This window comes from Polistes dominula, unplaced genomic scaffold, assembly GCF_049000335.1.
Source record: "Polistes dominula isolate Pdom_NZ unplaced genomic scaffold, Pdom_raw_medaka contig_15, whole genome shotgun sequence".
NCBI classification, from domain to species: Eukaryota; Metazoa; Arthropoda; class Insecta; order Hymenoptera; family Vespidae; genus Polistes; species Polistes dominula.
Window position 1 is genome coordinate 1,233,833 of NW_028300915.1, and position 21,691 is coordinate 1,255,523.

The 21,691-nt window shown below is 28.3% G+C and overlaps 2 protein-coding genes and 2 long non-coding RNA genes across 6 annotated transcripts in view; 3 read left to right on the forward strand and 1 right to left on the reverse strand.

Annotated features, from left to right (window-relative positions):
* eag (potassium voltage-gated channel protein ether a go-go) overlaps nucleotides 1-21,691 on the reverse strand; it is a 79,674-nt gene that overhangs the window by 11,969 nt on the left and 46,014 nt on the right. Inside the window, 8 exon segments of the mRNA XM_089170064.1 lie at nucleotides 3,873-4,236; nucleotides 4,345-4,630; nucleotides 4,713-4,978; nucleotides 5,530-5,798; nucleotides 5,919-6,218; nucleotides 6,480-6,748; nucleotides 13,842-13,974; nucleotides 14,992-15,092. Coding sequence (XP_089026190.1) covers nucleotides 3,873-4,236; nucleotides 4,345-4,630; nucleotides 4,713-4,978; nucleotides 5,530-5,798; nucleotides 5,919-6,218; nucleotides 6,480-6,748; nucleotides 13,842-13,974; nucleotides 14,992-15,092 — 1,988 coding nt within the window.
* Nucleotides 126-3,769, forward strand: LOC107068219 (uncharacterized). Of its 2 annotated transcripts, none has more exons than XM_015324406.2 (2): nucleotides 126-663; nucleotides 1,467-3,769. In XM_015324406.2, exon 2 carries the CDS (start codon nucleotides 1,467-1,469, stop codon nucleotides 2,796-2,798), a length of 1,332 nt encoding a protein of 443 aa, XP_015179892.1. In that variant the 5' UTR covers nucleotides 126-663; the 3' UTR covers nucleotides 2,799-3,769. The 2 variants fall into 2 exon arrangements, with proteins under 2 accessions (XP_015179892.1, XP_015179890.1); XM_015324404.2 differs by having other exon boundaries at nucleotides 128-877.
* Nucleotides 5,600-6,626, forward strand: LOC107068220 (uncharacterized). 2 transcript variants are annotated; one of them, XR_016175851.1, is made up of 4 exons: nucleotides 5,600-5,740; nucleotides 5,818-5,961; nucleotides 6,058-6,306; nucleotides 6,489-6,626. It is a non-coding gene; the product is annotated as an uncharacterized LOC107068220 (long non-coding RNA). The 2 variants fall into 2 exon arrangements; XR_001475981.2 differs by lacking the exon at nucleotides 6,489-6,626 and having other exon boundaries at nucleotides 6,058-6,422.
* Nucleotides 6,745-10,517, forward strand: LOC149033153 (uncharacterized). The gene is made up of 2 exons (XR_016175853.1): nucleotides 6,745-7,668; nucleotides 10,307-10,517. It is a non-coding gene; the product is annotated as an uncharacterized LOC149033153 (long non-coding RNA).

Genomic DNA, 21,691 nt, shown 5'->3' on the forward strand with positions numbered 1-21,691 from the left:
TCAGTTTGTGATCCTGTTTTCTTTTTTATTTTATATACATATATATATGTATATTATTTTCTTTTTCCCGCGTAAAAGAAATATTACATAACCTTGCAAATGTTTAACAGCATAGCAGACAGAATGTTATTAAAAAAAAACGATATGAATGTTTAATTATGCGAGAGTGTATTTTTTTACTCGATGTATCGTTAAAGTGATGACATTTGGAAAAAAAAAAAAGAAGAAAGAAATATTTTAAATGGTGAATATCAATGAGAATTTAACGAACGGTAAATAATATTCCGGTAGGTAATAGTAATCGTTCGTGAAATAAATGGCATCCGAGAAAACTTTTCTCCATAAAAGAAAGAGAGAGAGAGAAAGAAGTAAAAGATATAACAATAACACGATGAGCTTTTTCCGTTTGTAGGTTTTTCAAATGTTTACATAAATGGTATTATTGCGCGAAACACGCGAAAAGAAAATAGATCAAATCTTGGAGAGTCTACAGGCCCGGGGTTGCGTCGGCGCATGCGTCGTGACTTTAGTCGATAGGCGCATAAGTAACGGCACACAGTAGTTCTCGTAATCGACGTTGTTACGTTGTCTTAACCTCAAAGTTAAACATTCCCATCGCTTTAAACATTTTTATATTACTTCTCAAGTCATCTTTCTAACAAGGTATAATTAGTGAATACAACAAATGCAATTGGATTTTAATCGAATAATTGAAAACATACGAATTCTTGGCTAATTTTACTTTTTCGTTGTTTCTTTGTGAGTATTGTTGTTTTGTTTTGCTTTTTCTTATATTTTTGGCTCGAGTTGAACGAATAATAAGTGCAGAGAGAAAAGTTTATGGCTCGTCGTATAGAAGATAACATTCGTTTGAAAGGTTCGTATCTTTTAATTTGGTTTTATATGTTCGATATTTGTTCTCTTGGTTTTTTTTCTTTCGAAATCAATGAAAGTAAAGGAGAAGTTTTCTTCTTCTTCTTCTTCCCCATCCTCGATTTTTATATCACTTTTTTATTTCTTTTTAAAAAGAGACGATCGTTCGGTTCGTACGGATCGACGAAATTGAAACTTCTTTTATCGTCGTATTTTCCACTCAAATGATTTTACGATGCTTATATTTATGAGAATGTTTAGAGAGATAAAAGTATCTAGATTTTATGATAGGAGATAGATGGTTTTATCTTTGAAGTGTTTTTGATGCATTTTGTAATAGTAAGTAGTAGTAGTAGTGACATATATTGTTTTAGTCGTACACTCTGAAGATATTGCAGTGAAATTTTGTACAATTTGTTAACTAACAATAAGATTTAAGAGCCATTTTCAATTGTTTTGTTTCTTATTAGTTTTTCTGTTTCTTTTTTTATAAATGTAATTTATGACAATTGAAAGTAAAAAAAAAAGAATATTCTAACAAATAGAAGAGTGAACAAATGAAAACGTATCTGATATACAATTGGTGTTTTTAGATGGGTCATGGATCAAGTCGTTCCGCTTCTTCTGCAAATATTCTATCCGCAGAAGAATTAACATTGGTGGACAATCTATTTAAATCAATGTCTAGGAGTTCAGGTTCAATAAAACGTGAGGATATATTTAAACACTGGTCGATGCATTTGGATGATGTATTATTACAATTTGTCGTAAGATTTCTATGTCATGAACCTGGTAAAAAGGTGTCCGCTGTAAATGGAGAAAATTTTGGTCGTTTGTATGTTTATGCTGTACGTGGTAGTGCAGGTGAACGTACCGATTTGATATTTGAAGGATACTCTGAAGAAGAGCAAAAAGTTGAGATACCTACTGCCACATTTCTTCAATATATTCAAGCTACTATAAATTCATATTTAAGACTGCAAAAGAATGCCGCTAACTTGCATTATCTATCATGGAGTAGTATTGGTTGTACTGTAAATAATAGACGTATTAATATGCGTTCTCGTAGTCTGTGCGAAGATATTATCAAATACGGTGATGTGTTGACGGTTGATCAGATACAAAATTGGTTTGCTGCAGCTGCTACGTTTAAAAATATTCAATCACACGTATTTCAGTGCCTTTTCTTAGTTACACAGAAGAAAGGAGATAAAAATACGAGTGCACGAATTAATGAATTAAATCTATTACCTGTTTGTAAAGGTTTAGAAAATATTCCACATTTTCCAAGTATATTAGGACTTGGCGATGTTCTGTTCTTAAATTTAAGTTTACCTCATGAATTAAGAAAAGAATGGAGATTTTTATTTTCTACTCAAGTACACGGAGAATCATTTTCCACAATGTTAGGAAGAATAACAATGCAAGGTGCAACAATTATAATATTACAAGATACGGATGATCATGTATTTGGTGGTTTTGCTCCAGATAGTTGGAGATTAGGACCAAATTTTATAGGAAATCATACGTGCTTTTTATTAAAACTTGAACCAGATATTTTAACGTTTCCATCTACAAGTTATAATAATCATTATCAATATTTGAATTTTAATCAACAAACTATGCCTAATGGTTTGCTTATGGGTGGACAATTAAATTATCCAGGATTATGGATAGATAGTGAATATGGTATTGGTAAATCAAGCATATCCTGTACAACATTTCAAAATTATGTGCAATTAAGTGGTCAAGAAAATTTTAAAATCAAGCATTGCGAGGTATGGGGTGTTGGTCCAATACCAATCGTAGAAGAAGACGTACGAGAAAATAAATCTGTTTTAGATCAAGATCCAACAGCTAAAGTATTGATGGAACTTCATGGACGTAAAATGCATAGCGAAGGAATCAGAGATAAAAAAGACTAATTGATGAAACGTTAACATTTAATGATTATTGTATAAGACTCACGTGTTATTATTAAGTATATTATATGTTTGTCATTGAAATTGTTAATTGAAATGAAGATTTATTGAAAATTAATCAATCGAGATTATATATATATATATATATATAATAATAAAGAAAAGAATTTTATGAATGCTTAAAAACAAAATATAAAAATTACTAATTCAATATTTAGTTTTATATTTTACAGTAACAAAATTAATTTGAGAGTGCAATAAAAACGATCTATATGTTTTGAATCAACAAATATTTACTAATTAGATTGTATACGTATGTTAAATGAATCAGATATATCACTTTATGGAAAAAAGTTTGTAATCAACTAAATTATATTGAAAGAAATGATCGTTTTTGTCTATTATGTCTGTATTATATATTGTCTATGTATAATGTTCAAATGATATAGTAGTTATACATTATATATATATGTTATACTATGTTAAATAAGTTTGTATATCTTTCTTTATTGTGTACCTATTTATTTTATACAGTGTATGACAAAGTATCGTCAACAGACGGCCTGATCTCTTTTAATATATATATATATATCATCTGAATGTTGTATAATATGTATATTAAACACTGCGTTTTGATGTTTGAGAAAGAAGCCATAAAATACGCAGTAATTTACATGCCTATTATATAGTGCCTGATCATTTGAAATCAATGATCATGAAGGTGTGTTTCGTAACTACTAGTCAATGTAAAGATATTTTCCTCGCAAATTGCTAATCACGGATGTATAATATGTATACAATGTTCGTTAAAAATGCATAACACACAAAATAAAACAAAAATAATGAACAACAATTGTTCATTCATATCTAAAAAAAAAAAAATACAAAGAAATTTATCACATTGTTATTGAACTTAATGTGAATTCAATAAAATATTGAGAAAAAATAAAATAAAAAACAACAAAATGTACAAATCTTTTGTTTCAATCGTCTAAAATACATTTCTTTGCATGTTACGTATATACATTTTTATCACATGTTAAATAAAGAAAATGAATGAATTTTGAGATAACTCACCCGATTGCTTAGATTGTACGTTAATACAAGATTTCTGGCGAAGGAGTTTGCGAAGGCTTGATAAAAATCCAAAACTTCTAACAGTCGATCACGCTTAATGGTATGAAGATCACAATAAGTAAGTGCTCTAACGTTAGCTGCACTCTGTCCAATCGTTGGGTTCGTCCAAAAGCTGTCTCCAAAGACATCCCCTTTTCCAAGTATTGCTACTACCTCATCGTCTTGTATCACTTCTAGGCTTCCGGTGACGATGAAGCACAGCGAGTCGATAGATTCACCTGTGTGATAGAGCAGATCACCAGGTGCACTGTGCGACATTGTAAAATGCATTGCTAAAGCACGTAAGCATCCATCGGATGCCAACCTGGACAACATTGATAATAATACGTTATTAGTAATTGACTTCTCTAATTGATGATTAATCTATAAAGATTTATTAAAAGTAATGAATTGTAATATAATATTTGCTTACCTGAAAGCAGGATGTTCATTGAAAACTTTCCGATTAAGATGTACGCAAATATCGGCTTTCATATCTTTGGGGCAGTAGTTAAGCACCTTGTCTGTATCTAGGCCTTTGGTCATTGCCCATGTACTTATTACATAATCCATGACACGTTCGCTAAGTGCCTTAGGTACTTCATGGAGTCTCATGAATTCCCGGACGTTGTTTAGCATGTCATGATATTTGGCGGTGGATGCCGTCATTTGTTGAATTATGGTGGTAACGTGACCAAATATCGTAGCATACAGCAAGGCTAATAATTAAGAGAGATAAATATCATTGGATTGTTTCATCAATGTACATTTTGTCATCCTTTTATTATTATAATTTCATACCGGCAATGATCATCATGCAGATAGTAAAGATCTTCTCATTATCTGTTTCTGCTGCAACGTTTCCAAAGCCGACGGAAGTCATGCAAGTCATCGTGAAATACAGAGCAGTTACATACATCGTGTAGCGTGATGGTCCAGCTACTAGTTCTGGTGCAGTGCTGGTATTGGTCCACAAGTAGTTGTATGGTGTCTGGGTAACATTGGCCAATTTCCACAGCCATGAATATTGAACTCCGTTGTCAGCATCCGATCTTCCTATCGAATACCTTCAAGGCAATGACATTTCTTACAAGAAAATTTGGACATCCAATTGAATTTTACAAAGAACAAATATACATAAATATAAAAAATAAATCTTTAATCAGCTAACAACATTGAATCCTCTAAATCTAAAAATATAATGCGATCTTCGGCTTTGTTTATCAATTTGTCAAGTGTTGTTTATTTGTCCATTTTTATAAAGCATGATTTTTTCGCATGCTGCTTACAAAATACCTCGAATGACAATGATGCAAATACGACAAAGCGATTTTATTATTATAAACAATATATATATATATATATATATATATATTAGCAATTTTCAATTTATTTTAGCGCCTTTTAATTTAAACTTTGCAGATAAATACGCGAAGCAACTCAAATAGAAATACAGCAATAAATTGCGACAATGTGTGTCACGTATAATGTTTGTATGAAGTGTATGTGTGTATGTATATTTTGTTGTTGTTGGTTGTATATGAAGCCAATTTTCCCATCAAGATTACATTTTCCCATCAAGTGTTACCTTGAAAGTGTGTACGCAGAGTAAAATCACCTTAATGTGACGTACCAGATACAGGCTAGCCAGTGAGCAACCAACATGTAGAAACAGAGGAGTAGAATGAGCATGGCGGCTCCATACTCCAGATACCGATCGAGTTTGCGAACGACTCTTCCAAGACGAAGTAAACGGACGACTTTCAAAGCTGAGAAAAGACTACCTATACCATCCTCATCGTGATCGAATGCGTTGAACACGTCGTAAGGTAGGCAGCTCAATAGATCGATGATGAACCAAGATTTTAAATAATTCATCCTGATTACCTATGATTTAAATTTACAGATATTATGACAAATCATGTAAAATAGACAAATAGAAGTAGACAACAACAACAACAACAACAAAAAACAAAATAAGAAAGAATAAAATTAAATTGAAATTACTTTTGGGTCGGACACAACTTCACCACCAGCCCCAACGAACGTAGTATGAAAATTTAATACTATATCTATAAAGAATATGACATCGACTATACTGTCGAGTACCAAAAGTGAAACATCCTCGCTGGTTTTATTTTTAAAGGCAACATTGTACGGAACCATAATAGCTGTGTAAAATGTCAAGCACAAAATAATCCAATCCCAGATCGCTTTGAACGCACAATAGTGTAATAAAATATGTGGTGGAGTCTTTGGTGCTTCCTGTCTGTACTGTGGCATTACATCTCCACTTAAGGACATCATCTGAAAATGTAGAATTATTTTATCAGAAGATTTCGTACACATGAATTCAACTGAAATATGAAGTACCATAACGTTTGAATATTTTTTTGTGAGTTTTATCGTATCACGAAACTTCTATTAAGAATTCAATCGTAAATTCATACGAATTGTTATAAATAATGAATCCCGTTAAAACGTTACTTTATTAAATATTTATATACGTTTTTTCTTTTTTTTTTTGATTGATGATAAAATGAAAAAAAAAAAAATATGACAACATACATGAGCTAGATGCGATTGTTTGGTCGTGGTTGGTAAAGCAGTATCCTTCAGAGCCGGAAGGTGGGAGCTGAACTGCGAAACAAGAACCGATCTTGATCTTGTCACCGATCTTGCGAGTTTGGCAAATTTTGATAGACCACCCTTGCTGTCGTCCGTCTCTATAGGTTGCTTTAAAGCTGTGATGTCCCGGAAGGTTAACAGGAACAGGACAACCAAGTCTCGTTCGTTTTTGATCGGTGCTATTTGTAGTAGTAGCCATAGTGGTGTTTCTGCATACCAATCGAGATAATATATTAGATTACAAACAAATATTTCATTAATAATAATAATAATAATAATAACTAATCAAAAATATTATTCTGATTCTCCTACGAAGATCTAAAATCAAATCAAATCAAATCAAATAATATTCAACTACATGATAATAAAACAAGGGTAACAAAGTTTACGCAAAATATTTATTAATAAATTTTAAATAATACCTAATTAAATATTAAACCCTTTCTCTATATAAAAATATATATATATGTCGTTTTAAAAATACCTTTCTTTCTGTTTCTGACCAAATTTGGTCATCAGAATCGATGACAGTATTAAATTATTATTAACAAACGATTATCTTTACTTGCATTTTCTTTTGACACATGCTTCTATCCATTGTTTGTAATAATTAGAAAAACAAAAAAAAAAAAAGAAGAGACAAAATAAAATTGGAAAAAGAAAATTCTAACAGAGATTGATAATCATGTATATATATATATACATACATACATAGATATACATAAAAGTCGTGCGCTATTATCTGTGTACTTTAGCAAAGCTTTAGATCAATCAGCTCTAATAAAAGATTAAGCTTGGCGTTCCAATCTTCCTGGATACTGGACATACATACACACACACACACACACATTTATACATTCATATATATACAGACACATATTACTGTGTTCTGTGATCACTCAACGTTTGCCATCATGCTGCTTATGTATCTATAAAGCGGTACAAAATGAACTAACGCAAGGACAACCGACAAACATAATTTAAAGCATATTCCATTTAGCGTTTCCATAACAGAGAGATAACAATGCGTTGACGATGGATACGTCAAAGAGGAGGATGGATCGATGATAGATCAGCCGAAGGCCCCCTGTAATTTCGTGTTTCCAATGTTGGATCAATGTTGCAACGTGTACGTATTTATACACCTCTCTCTCTCTCTCTCTCTCTCTCTGTATGTATGTGTGTATATGTTTATGTGTTGATATTATCTTTCGTTGCATTTAAAGCCAAGATGCTAATGAGTTTGAGGAAAGAGAGAAAAAAACATGTTTATGCTAAAAAAAAAAGAAATAGATTAGACAAAATAATATTTCTCTAATTGAAGAAGAAAATTGTTTACTATAATACAGAGTGTTCAATAAAGATTTGGAAATAAACTTATGCTATGTATTATTGAGATTATTTATAATGTTATTGTGTTGAAAATATTTGATTTGTGTGTAATACGTGGTATTAAGTTTGATACCAACTTTTTTTCGGACACCCTTATATATGTATATATCTATTAGGTGTAGAAATTAATTAGGTGCTTTGATATTACATTTGTTATATTAAAAATCATATTTATTTTTTTTTTTAAGGAAAATATAAAAAAAACAAACAAATATTAAATTTGCTAAAAAAAAAAAAATATCGAATTAATTGCTACACCTAATATATTATATATATATATATATATATATATATATATATATATATATATATATATATATATAAGGTGTTTCATAATAAGTGATACAATAAATAAAGTAATAAATTTTCTAATTGGTGCAAAGTTTAAAATAAAAAATCAATAAATAACAGATACAATGCTTCATATTATAAACATTTTGTTATAAATAATCATTTTGCAATAACAATAATATAATATTAGGTATTTTATGTAATATATTATTGTTATTATGAAACACCTTCTTGTAAGGTGTATCTGAGAGATTAACTTCAATATATATATATATGTTACATAGGTGTAATAATTTAAATAGGATTGTTCTCTCTCTCTCTCTCTCTTTCTTTCTTTATTTTTTCTAAGGCCAGGTGGGCGTGGACGTGCTCGATAAAACTTTCGAATCGATTCTTGGTGGGATTCTCTGAGAGAGGATTATTGTCTTTCGATGCCATTAGTTATCGGTTGTTGCAGTATTATGTTCACCTAAGATCTTGTATTTTTCTATTGGATCATTACTCGAACAAATAATAAGATCTTATTCTTAAGTTAATACAAAGAATCTTGAATAATGTTATATATCTTGAAATTCTATCATCATCATCATCATCATCATCATTATTCTGTATTATTTTTTAGAATTATTTTGTTAATATAATCCTCTATAACGTTAAATAATTTTAAACAATTATACTATGTTATTGACGTTTGATTGTATTTTTAATAGTCAAAAAAATAACAATAATTGCACAAATTTATTTAATATTATATAAATTATATTATTAAATATTAAATGATATTTATATCAGAAATAGGGGTGCCCTGTCACGCGTTACTGTGGCTCACAATCAATCCGATACACACGTCTTTAAATCAACGAATTACCTTATACCACCATCTGTTAGAATCTTATCGAACTAACAACAGAGATAATCATGACTCTTTGTTAATAAACAAATAATTCGATTATAAATTCAGATATAAACTATCCTATCTTTCAAATTGGATGAAACTGCACACAGTTTGCAAAATTTGATTAAAATCGATTCAGTAGTTTACGGAGTCCATTGCGGACAAACAACGTCACACGTAATTTATATATATATATATATATATATATATATATATTAAGAAGAAGATTTGACTAATTAATATGTTTTATTATATTATTTAATATTAGTATATAACATTAATTTATATTACTTTTAGTTATGTAATATTCAAATTAGTATTAATGCATAATATTTATGATTACCATTAATAGAAATTATGATAGCTATTATTTCTAGTATTACATATAATATAATTGATATTTATTTGCAAATAAATATAATCAAACGAATTTGATACCATTACGTTAATCAGTGCATTACACATAAGTAATGACATCATTTTTATACATATATATATACATACACAATATTATTCATAAATTATGTCATAGAGGATTAATTTCAGTCTCATAAACTGCATGATGTTCTCTCTCTTTTCACTCTCTCTCTCTCTCTCTCTCTGTCTCTCTGATTTTTTTTTCTCTTTCTAGTAAACGATCAGAGAATTTCTTTTTTCTTTTTCTTCTTTTTTTTCTTCTCTTTTCTTGTTTTTTTTTTTTTTTTTTTTTTTTATATTTCCAGAGTCGTAGCGATTCCATGATGAGTTCGCAAGGAAGGAGAAACTGGGTCGATGCGAATTAACGCGACGACGTATACCGAAGGGTGAGAGGGTAGGACAGGGGGAGGGGAGGGCAAAGTTCAAATCGTTTCGTTTCTTTCAAGGACCCAAAGAAAATCATCATTGTTCTTCCTGTGATAGACAGGCACATGATACCAACCAAGATACCATGATCTTCGTTTTGTCTTGGTTTTTTTCTTTTGTTTGTTTTTTTTTTTTTTGCTAAAAAATATTCCCCCTCCTCATCGATATTCGATAAAACTTTGTTTTTTTTTTGTTTTGTATTTTTACTAGAAAAAATCGTTGTATTTTTGTATTATTAAAGTTATGTATATGGTATATGTATATCATACATATATACGTAAATATAAATATATACACGTATATAATACTGTAACATTTTTATCTAATCTTTCTTTTTTTACAATAGGTAAACTATCAAATTGGTTTACTACAAATTTTTCTACAAATTTGTGAGATGTAGTCCCATTTTTATACATTTGGATCAATAAACTTAAACGATAACGAATTTGGAATGCAGTATGGATTGAATGCAAACGAAAAATGCTGGATGATGGACTGGTGTACTTTGGTAAGTTTGAAATAAATAAATATTATTATGTTTAATGTAAAGAAAAAAATAGAAAATAAAAATTGATACTCAATAGGAATAAGATGAAATGAAATAATATTAATATAATAAAAATTAATAAAATGAAAGGTAGTATTTTTTTAAATCTTATTTTTTAAGTTAAATGATAGATGATTCTAATATGTATTATTTTTCTTATATTTGGTATTCGATATAATAAAGATGAAATTAATTAATATTAAATAATACAAATTTTAATTTTAAATTTAAATTTAAATGTTAACATTAATAATAAAAATTAATAATAATTAATTAGATGAAAGTTAATTTTTAGTTTTTTATTTTTAATTAAATGATAAATGATTCTAATATTTATTTTTTTTTCTTATTTTTGGTATTCAATATAATAAAGATGAAATTAATTAATATTAAATAATACAAATTTTAATATTAATTTTAAATTTAAATTTTAGTTTTAATATTATTAATAAAAATTAATATTAATTAATAAAATGAAAGGTAGTTTTTTTTATCACCTTTTTTAGTTAAATAGATAGATAGATCATCCTAATATTAATTTTTTTTCTTCTTATTTTTGTTACTCAATAGAATAAATTTAAATTAATCAATATTAATAATAAAAATTAATATTAATTAATAAAATAAATTAATTTTTTTTTATCACCTTTTGTTAATATAAACTATAGATGATCCTAATATTAATTTCTTTTTTAAATTTTGTTTTTTAGAAAAATAAATTACTTATGTTTAATTGAGGATTCACTTTGATATTTTTTTTTGGGGTAAGATTGGGCTGAGGGACTGGTTTTAAAAATCCTCTCTCTCTCTCTCTCTCTCTCTCTCTGTCTTTCTCTTTCTCTTTTTCTCTCTTTCTAAATTGACAAGTAGTGTATAATAATAATAAAAAAAAAAAAAAAGAAACAATACGCATTTCGAGCCGTGTGTTGTCGTTTGATTTGATTTAAAGTTGTTATACTGTGTTAGATTCGAGGCTGACTTACTGGTAGATATTGCGAGCACGCTTTTGCGAACCTGTGTTAGACATACCTCGTGGGGTACCTTTAAACAGAACGATCTTTTATTATTGAGCTCAGGTGTCTGGTCTTTCGACTATTAAAAGAAGGGGACAGAAGTTGGGAATAGAAGATGGAAAAAAAGGATTCGGCAAACTTCGTTCGTTTATTATTATTATTATTTTTCTTATTTTTTTTTTTTTTTTCTATTATGTTAAATAATGTTAGTCACAGAATGATCAAAATTAATTTTCAATTCATTCATAATTGTCGAATACGAATCTCACACGTAAAATAATAATTTTGTAATTATTAATTACGCGTTTATTGTAGATAAATGTTTGGCAAAAAATTAAATCATAAATTACGTAATTATTTTATTTATTTATTCATTTTTTTTTTTAATTAATAAACTATCAATGTTTACTTGTACACATTGTACGTAGGTTAGTACTTAAATAGTGACAATTATTTATTCACAACCGATACAAAAGAGTTACATATTTGCACCTGTTTTTTTTTTCTTGAAGTTTGTTTACTCGGGCGCTCAGTTTCTGGACCATTGTGCCCGGGCCCCTTGCGGGGAAAAACCTATGACCGTAGTGGTCCCGCGGGCAGCCCCGATTCCCTTGCAAAGCGCAGCAGTCTAGCCGCCTCTGAGCCTACTAGGTCAAAGTTGTTGGCTGTGGTCCCAAGGACATCATTTCTGACGTCCGCGAGCCCGATCGCATTGAGTTATGAGATGGAGGGACGTATCCTCCCCTTCGCCGCATCTGCCGCAGACTGAGTCTTGTGCAAGGGCCAGTCGCGTAAGGTGCTTTCTAAGGTGCCAGTGCCCGGTGACCAATCCTACAACCAGCCTCAATTGGGCTCGGTCCAGGTTGATCAACTCGGTACCTAGCTTCTCCGAGGGCCCTGAAAACAGAGCCTTCGTGTGCCTCATGCCAGGACCTTGCACCCAGAGATCCCTGAAGCGGTCCGTGGCCCACTTCTTAGACCTCCTCCGCATGAGCCCCTCTGACACGCTGATGTAGCATTGGCTTGCCGGATCGTGCCGTGAAGCTCCAAGTCTGGCAAGCTCGTGCGCCCTTTCGTTGCCCTGAACGCCACTATGACCCGGCACCCAAAGCAACCTTACTCTGTTGACACTGCCTAGCCGTGTCAACAAGTCGACACAGTCCTTCACCAGCCTTGACTTTGCATCTGTTACTGTCCTTCAAAATAGTCACCAGCGTTGTGTAGAACCCGTTGCAAGCGATGTGGAAGACTTAAGCATACCATTAGCAGAGCCTGTTCTGTTGATGGTGCGAATGGAGCAGCAGTCTACTGCCATGTCTCAACCCGTCTTACGATACGGCGTAAGAAATGCATCTGCATTTCCGTCAATTCATGCAAAACCCATCGTGGCATTCGTTTCAGAACTGTTCCAGAGATTCGACAGACAGTAGACCCCATTCCATTCGTACCATCAACAGAACAGGCTCTGGTAACGGGTTCTACACAATGCTGGTGACTACTTTGAAGGACAGTAACAGGTGCAAACATGTAACTCTGTTGTATCGGTTGTGAATAAATAATTGCCACTATTTAAGTTCCAACCTACGTACTAGTCAATAATACAGTTTACATGTTACAATTTACGTGTAAAATTGTAATCGACAATTTTGTCTATCTATTTAAAAAAAAAAAAAATAATCTCTAATAACTGTGACGAATGAAATCATGAATGAAATATCTTCGATGACAATTTACGAGAGAGTCTTTTCGGTTGTTAATAAAAAAAAAAAGATATGATGCAAAATGATAAATAAATTTTATGATACCGAGTTAATTATTATTTTTTTTTTTTTTTTTACCAGCTTTCAAAGCATGCATAAATAAAATAATAATAATAACATTTCGTGCCTCCGAAAACAAAAACAAAAAACATTTCCGTTCGATTTGTTTTATTTTTTCTTTTTTTTTTTTTCAATTTTAAGAATCGATCATTTCGAAATCAATTTGAAACATTTGATTATAATTAAAAAAAGAATTATTATGAAATAATTACAATAAAAATTCTAGATTTATTTATTTCTTTTCAATTATTATAAGTTGGTATTAATATTTAAATAATTTTTTTTTTTTTTTTTGTTAAAATTGTTTTTTGTATATTTGAAATGATCGAAATTCTTGTTGTTTCAATAAGCCCACGAATAATAATAATACGACGACGACGACGACGACGACGACGACACCGAAGCATCTTTCAAAATATATATATATATATCATGCTTTTAAATAATTAATTAATTAATTAATTAATTAATTAATTAAAAAAAAAGAATTAAATGACATACTGTTCTTCTTGTAGAGCAGAATCTCGAATTGGTCGTGAATTTGGCCCTCGAGACATTCTTCTATCCTTGAAATCGTATCCTTGTTCGTTAATTCCCCGTACATGAATCCACATCGGCATGACTTTTGCATAACCTGTTATAAACAAATATTAGAAATTTGTCTAAATTTAATATTAAATAATTTGATATATTTTTTATTTTAATTCCCCTTCTCCTTTCCCTACCCCAATAGATGTACATTTTTGTCATTTGTTCGTAATTACCATAAACAATCATATTATTTACATTTACATTATTTATATTAAATTTATTTATATTTATTTCATAAATTTCATAATAAATTTTGTTTATTATCTTTTATAATAAACGTATTATATATTTAATAAAAATATTTGTGTATAATTTGTAATAAATACAATTATGATACAATTATAATAATTATTATAATACAATGAATAATATAAAATAATAATAATAAAATATTGTATTGTAATAATTATCAAATTAAATAATTATAAAATTATTACAAATACAATAAATAATAATATAATATATAATATATAATAATTATTACAATAATACAATTGTAATAAATACAATTAATACAATTTATTTTATACAATTTATAAATTGTATAAAAATATGTTATAATAAATTGTGTTAATATTTAATAAATAACATATGTTTATTATATATTTATTAAATATCTATTAAATTTATCAAAACATATTTAAAATATTTAAATATTATTAGAAATAAATTTATGAAAATTTTTGCGATATACGTGAAACATCAAAATTAATCGAAAACTTTAAATATCTCAATGGTATATAAAATAAATTTATGTCACACACACACACACACATATAAATCTGTAATTTAATATAAATTACGTTAAATGAAAAAAAAAAAAAAAAAACAAAACTAAATAATACTATTATAATTCTAACATTTGTCATGTTAAATGAAACAAAGCATTTATGCGTGATATCGACATGTTTTATTGTATCAAACAAATCGGTTAATTCAAGCTACGTTTAATATTGCAATCCACATTTCTAATACCAATAGATATATATATGTAGTATATTATCTATATAAAGGGCAAAGGTCTTGTCAGAAGGTCGATAAATAGGATTGGATTTTATACCTCGGCACGATTGTAACCAGAGATCTTGCAAAAGGTTTCGTTGCAATAGACGATCGGGAAGTCGACGATCTGTGCATTTGCCAATAAGAAGCTGCTGTCAGCTGTGAACAGAAAATAAAGATAATATAAATAAAATTCAGTTCTTTTTGTTATTATTATTTCTAAAAGTGAAAATTTCTTTAGAATTAGGGTGATTTGAAAATCGTTAAATGGAAGGAACGTGAAACGGTAGAAACCGTGAAACCGATGAAACAAAAATAATTATATTAATTAATTAAATTTAATATATTATTTAATTCTATATATTAATTAATTCATTAATTATTATATATATATATATATATAATTAAGTATTATATTGTATTTTTCAAAATAAATGAAATTACAAATTGAAAATTAATAGTCATCTTACATTTGTACAATTGTATACAATTGTACAAATTTGTATACAATTTTGTAACGAAGATTCATCTCATATGTGATTGTAGGTTTAATATAATTTGATAAGGTTGTAATTAATATATAAAAAAAAAAAATAAACAAATAATATCGTATTTTTCAAAAACATTAAATTACTAATTGAAAATAAAAGTCATCTCAAATTTGTGTACAATTTTGTAACGAAGATTCATCTCATATTTGTTTGTAAGTTTAATATAATTTGATATGGTTGTAATTAATATAAAAAAAAAAAACAATAAACAAATCACACATCGTATTTTTCAAAAACATGAAATAACAAATGGAAAATAAAATTCATCTTAAATTTGTACAATTGTATACAATATTGTATACAATTTTGTAACGAAGATTCATATATCATATTTGGTTGTAAATTTTAAAGTTATTTAGGACACCTAGTATAAAAAAAAAAAAAAAATAACTCAGACATATTTGTTTGTTTTTCTTGTATGCAAAAATACATACACATACATGCACAAAAATACTGTATAGATATAAATACAATATATATTTGTGTGTGTTTATATGAATGCAGTATTTTTCATTTTTTGACTTTAGTGATCGAGAAACACCTGTCTATATTTGATATCCGTCATAAATTTTCATCGAGTAGTTTGAGCTTTTACCTTTAGGTTGGTCATATCTCGTCGTCTACACAAAATACAACCAGACAGCATCAGCGCAACAACCAAAAGTATTGTCCATTTTTGGTTGTACGAACCGAACGGAAGAACGAACACACTAGATTACGCTTCGTATCTCACGTTCGACATTTCTTCCATTTTTTTTTTTCTTTATTTCCTTTTCAACGGAGTAATAGTTTACGTTTATCCACTTTAGCGTAAGATTTTTATCGAACGAAACGATAAAACAGGTCAGTTGGTTTCGATCCCTTTTTCTTTTTTTTTTTTGTAGGAATTGTTCCTTTTCTATTTTTTTGAAATAAATTTTGAATTTTCTTTTTTCCTTTTTTTTTATTTGTATGAAATATGTTTTTTAGCTTTTTTTTTTATGGGGGGGGGGGGTGGGGGGAGGGGTTTGCTTTATCTGTTAATTTTGTAACTGTTTGTACTAGAAAAAAAAACAAAAAACAAAAAAAAAATATGTTAACAAAAATTTGTTTACGATGATAAACTTTTTCTAACGTGTGTGTGTGCTCTTTTCGAAGCGAATCGAGTGAACGAGTTGACGAGAATCGATCGTCTGGGGTTACTCTAAAGCTAAAAGGCTTGTCGACCTTGGAAATATCTCGGCCGGTTAAATAATTAGGATGTGTATCTCGAATAGAAAAAAAAAAACCAGAAAAACTAAAAAAAAAAAAAAAAATAGAAAAATACAAAAAAAAAAAATACAAAATCCTTTCGAAAGAAACAAAAGAATTCCAAGTTAAAATAAAACAAAAAGAAAGAAAAAAGTATAACACAATTAAGTCAGTTATTAATTTGACAAATTATAAAATAAAAAAACAAATGATCATTATTATTTAATAAGTAATTACGTGTGTCACGTTGTTTGTCCGCAATGGACTCCTAAACTACTGAATTGATTTTAATCAAATTTTACACACTTTATGCAGTTTTATCCAACTTGAAAGATAGGATAGTTTATATCTCAATTTATAATCGCAATATTATTTTATTACGAATTATTTGTGTATTAATTAATTAGAGTCATGATTATCTCTGTTGTAAGTTCGATAAGATTCTAACAGATGGCGGTATGAGGTAATTCGTTGATTTAAAAACGTGTGTATCCGATTGATTGTGAGCTACAGCAATTATAGTATTTATATTTATTTATAATTTAATTATATAATATAAATTATAATATAAATTATAAATATAAAAATATGATCACATTATTATAATCCTAAATTCGATTAATTTCTAATAATAATTAAGAATAATTTTTCAAAACCATGCAAAAAGAAGAATAAATGGAAACTTTTGCATTAAGGATTGCGGTATTTAGTATAATAAAGATTAAATAACTTTTCGCGTTTCTCCTACGTGTCTTTTGTTAGTCTATTAAATGACACACACATACACACACACACACATATTCATATAATATATAAATATACATCTAATACTTATACATGTAAAACAAAGTTGCATAAAAGATATGTACGTATTTAGATAAAGAAACATACATACATACATACATACATACATATATATATGAACTTGTTTCCACAGGGATAAACACAGTGACGTTGCTAGACGTGTACATAAGTCTCTTGTGCATAAGTTAAATTCCAATATGAGTATATATGTGATACATGTATCTGTAAATGTATATGTGAGTGTGAACAAGCATTAGAACACAAGTTTTGCCGTTTGCCACATTTCGTGCTCGTTTCGTAGACGCATACTTATAAACTCGGTCGTTTGGGGGTATATAACGGGTCAAGGCCAAATGCATTATGGCTAATATATATATAACCTACGTATATATAAGACTGTATGTGTATACATATATGTATGCTGACTAAAGTAACAGCAGTATCTAACAAACACATATATACACACGTATAAAGTAGAGCTTTAGATAAAGCTAAATCCTAACGTTACCTTTATGTGTGTGTGTATTAGTGTGTATAAGTTTATCTTTTTCTTCTTTGTTTTTTTTTTTTTTTTTCTAATCGATGTACCCATTTGTTTGTTTATTTTAACAATATATAGTATTATCATGTTTGATTTTTCTATTATTTTATTTATTATTTTGAAAAATTGTTGTTTGTGTATAAATTTAATGAAATTGTTGTTAAATGTATTGATATTGAATTAAATTAATTTTGTTTAAATTGAAAAATTATTTGATAATTTATTTGAAATTGTTATTAGAAAAATTGATCTAGGTATTTATATGTATTTATTTAAATATTTAAATTAAATTCCTTTTTTTTTGTTTTTAATTAAAAAAAAATTATTTACTTAAAAATTATTTGATAATTTATTTAAGATTATTTAGTAATTTATTTAAAATTGTTATTACAAAAATTTATCTAGGTATCTATATGTATTTATTTAAGTATCTAAATTAAGTTAATTAATTAATAATAAAATTAATTTTTTTTTGGTTTTAAATAGAAAAATTATTTACTTCGTTGTAGTAAAATTATTTGATAATTTATATATATATTTCAAATTATTTATTTATTTAAAATAATATATATATATATATTTTTTTAATTGTAATTTAATTGGTAATAATAATTACCAAAATTTATTTACGTATCCTATGTATTTACTTAAGTATTTATCTCTATCTTTCTGTAATCTATTCCTTCTTCAACTTAGTATTTGAAAATGAACACCCTTGTTAAGGTACTTACTCTTGTACAGGAAATTGTTATCGACTCTACTGACGGTGTTAAACTGTAATGAAAGGCACTACGAAATTACCGATCAATTTGACTTTGTCTAAATTAATTACACATATATACTCGATAACCTTTTCTAAATCATACTATATGCTTAATTTTAAACGTTTTCATCATCAACTGTAAATAATTAATCAAAATTAAAAAAAAACCAAAAATTGTTTTTATCAGTTATTTCATACCACATGTTATTTTAACCAGTTGACTGTATAATTTAGTTTCAAATGATCACCACAGGGTGTGTGGAATTAAAAACAAGCAAATGACGTGTATACACGTCGAACGCACTTAACTGGTTAAACTGTATAATTTGTAATATAAATAACAAATAATTGATCGAATTTATGTTAACTTGTACAATCTTTGATGTATCATAATCATCCGTTAACTTGTCATCTCCACTTAAGTGGTTTAATAGAAATTCCCCCCCCCAAAAAAAAAAAATAGCAATAAAGAAAAGGGATTGAAGGGATTGAAAGGAAGAGGGGTGGGGGAAAAGAGGAACTCGTTGCAAATTGCATGAACTGTAAAAAGGTATCGATTGTGGTCGATAATACGGTTAACTCGAGTAAGTTAATCGGGTCAGTTCGAGAGTATCGATTAGGTTTAATATTTCTTCCTGAAAAAAAAAAAAAAATACAGTGAAAAAAAGGACCAAAAAAAAAAACAATTAAGGTGTAAGATAAATAAAAAGGAAAAAGAAACAAACAAACAAAAAATAAGGGAGTGGGGAAAAGTTCAAAAAGTTTCGCGACACGATGGAAAAAGATATTATTCGAATCACGTACTCACATTTCACCGATGTGATCATTCCCTTTGTAGGAGGGTTCGAGGGTTAAAGGTGAGGGTGAGGATGAGAAAAGTGGGTTGAATCGAATAGACAATTCTCTTTTTCTTTTCGTCTAGTTTTTTCTTCACATTTTATTATAAGTCTTAAAGGTAAAATCATAAAATTTCGATGAGAAAAAAGAGAGAGAGAGAGAGAGAGATATATACGGTATTTTATGCGAATCACGTGACTTTCGTAATATTATGATGACACTTGTGTGTGAGAGAGACAGAGAGAGATAGAAAAAAAAACTTTGCAAATTTTAGACAAAATTATTATGCGAATGATTATCATAGTCATTATTATTATTATTATTATTATTATGATTGTTATAGTTGATGAAAATGAAGATTAATCTTTGGAGAAACAAAATGGCGATATACTTATTCACATATGTATATATAAAAATACAGTGCCATGTTGTTGGTTTCCAATGAATTTCAAAATTACTGAACCCAATTTTAATGAAATTTTTGGTTATTTTGTGTGATTTTTTTTTTCAATTTAGAATATAGGATTGTTTTTATCGCGATTATTTTGTATTTTTTATCGCTAATTTAAGGATTTATTATTAAAAGGTTATGTAGATGTTTAGGTACTGTAAATTTTTTAATAGATGGAACTGTATTACAATTTATTTATTTCGATGTATTCATTTTATACGTTTTTAATTTTGTTTTATTTTTATCGCGATTATTTTGTATTTTTTATCGCTAATTTAAGGATTTATTATTTAAAGGTTATGTGTAGATCTTTAGGTACTGCAAATTTTCAATAGATGGCGTTCTATTACAATACAATTATTTCACGTTTTTCTTTCAGATTTACATATGGCGTAATTAACCTTACTTTTTCTATTTTATTCGCGTATTATTATTTCATGTATTCTATTCTAATTGTAGTATTATTTTGTGTGTTATTATAATTTAATAAATAATTTAGACATAAATTAAATAACCATTTTATAACAAAACCACAGTCAACATGTGGCCACAGCACCCTACAATGTTTCATTACAATAAATAAACAAACAAAAAAAAACAAAAGTAACATTCTAATCAATAAATTACAATTCTAAAAACAATATTACACATAATGATACTAATTGCATACAAAAAATGCATATTCAGACAAAAGTGTTAGATGAATTGAAATAGTCAAAAGTAAAACTTTACTATTATTTACTATACAATAAACAACTAACTAATACTACTACTAGTGCATCTATTTTTCTCTTATGACGTAAAAGTAAAATGAGTAAAGAAGGAACAATAGATTGTGTCTCGAATCCCGAGGCAACCGATTTTAATTTAAAATCATCTACTCAAGTGAGACAACCACCTAAGGAGTTGTTCGTTCCTTCGTTCATTCGTTTCTTCGGTTGTCCCTGGGGTTATCTCCTTGGAACGATCCTGGTTATTCACGATCCACCTTTATTTATGAAACAATAGGCTATTTTTAGTTAACATAATTACGAGCTTATTTGAAGTAGCCCTTTTGCTTGTATGTCTTTCTTTTTCCTTCTTGTTAAACAAACGAACAAACGAACGAACGAACGAATGAACAAACTAACCCCCCAAGTTGTTTTAAGTCTCATATTCTAGTTGAAAATAACAAATTTGATAAAGAATATGACATTTGTTTTCTTTATATATATATACAGTGGGACAATAAATTACTTGTTTCGTTTTTTTTGGGGGTGGGGTGGGGGAGGGGGTTCACATTTGTTTCAAAATTAACTCGTAGTTATGTGATTTGAAAAAATATCAATCAATTGCAACAGAAATATATATGGTAATTAAATTTTGTATAATTAATTGATAAATTAATAAATTAAATTATTAATAATAAATAAATTACAAATTACATTTGCATATGAAAAAGATGTGCATTCCAGCGTGCATTTTTGTTTTACAAGCAACTTTCAAGCTACTTTTCCAAAACTACTTTTTGTTTGTTTCTTTCTTTTCTTTTTACTTTTTTTTTTTTTTCTATCTATCTATTGGCTAGGGTAGCTTGTTGAC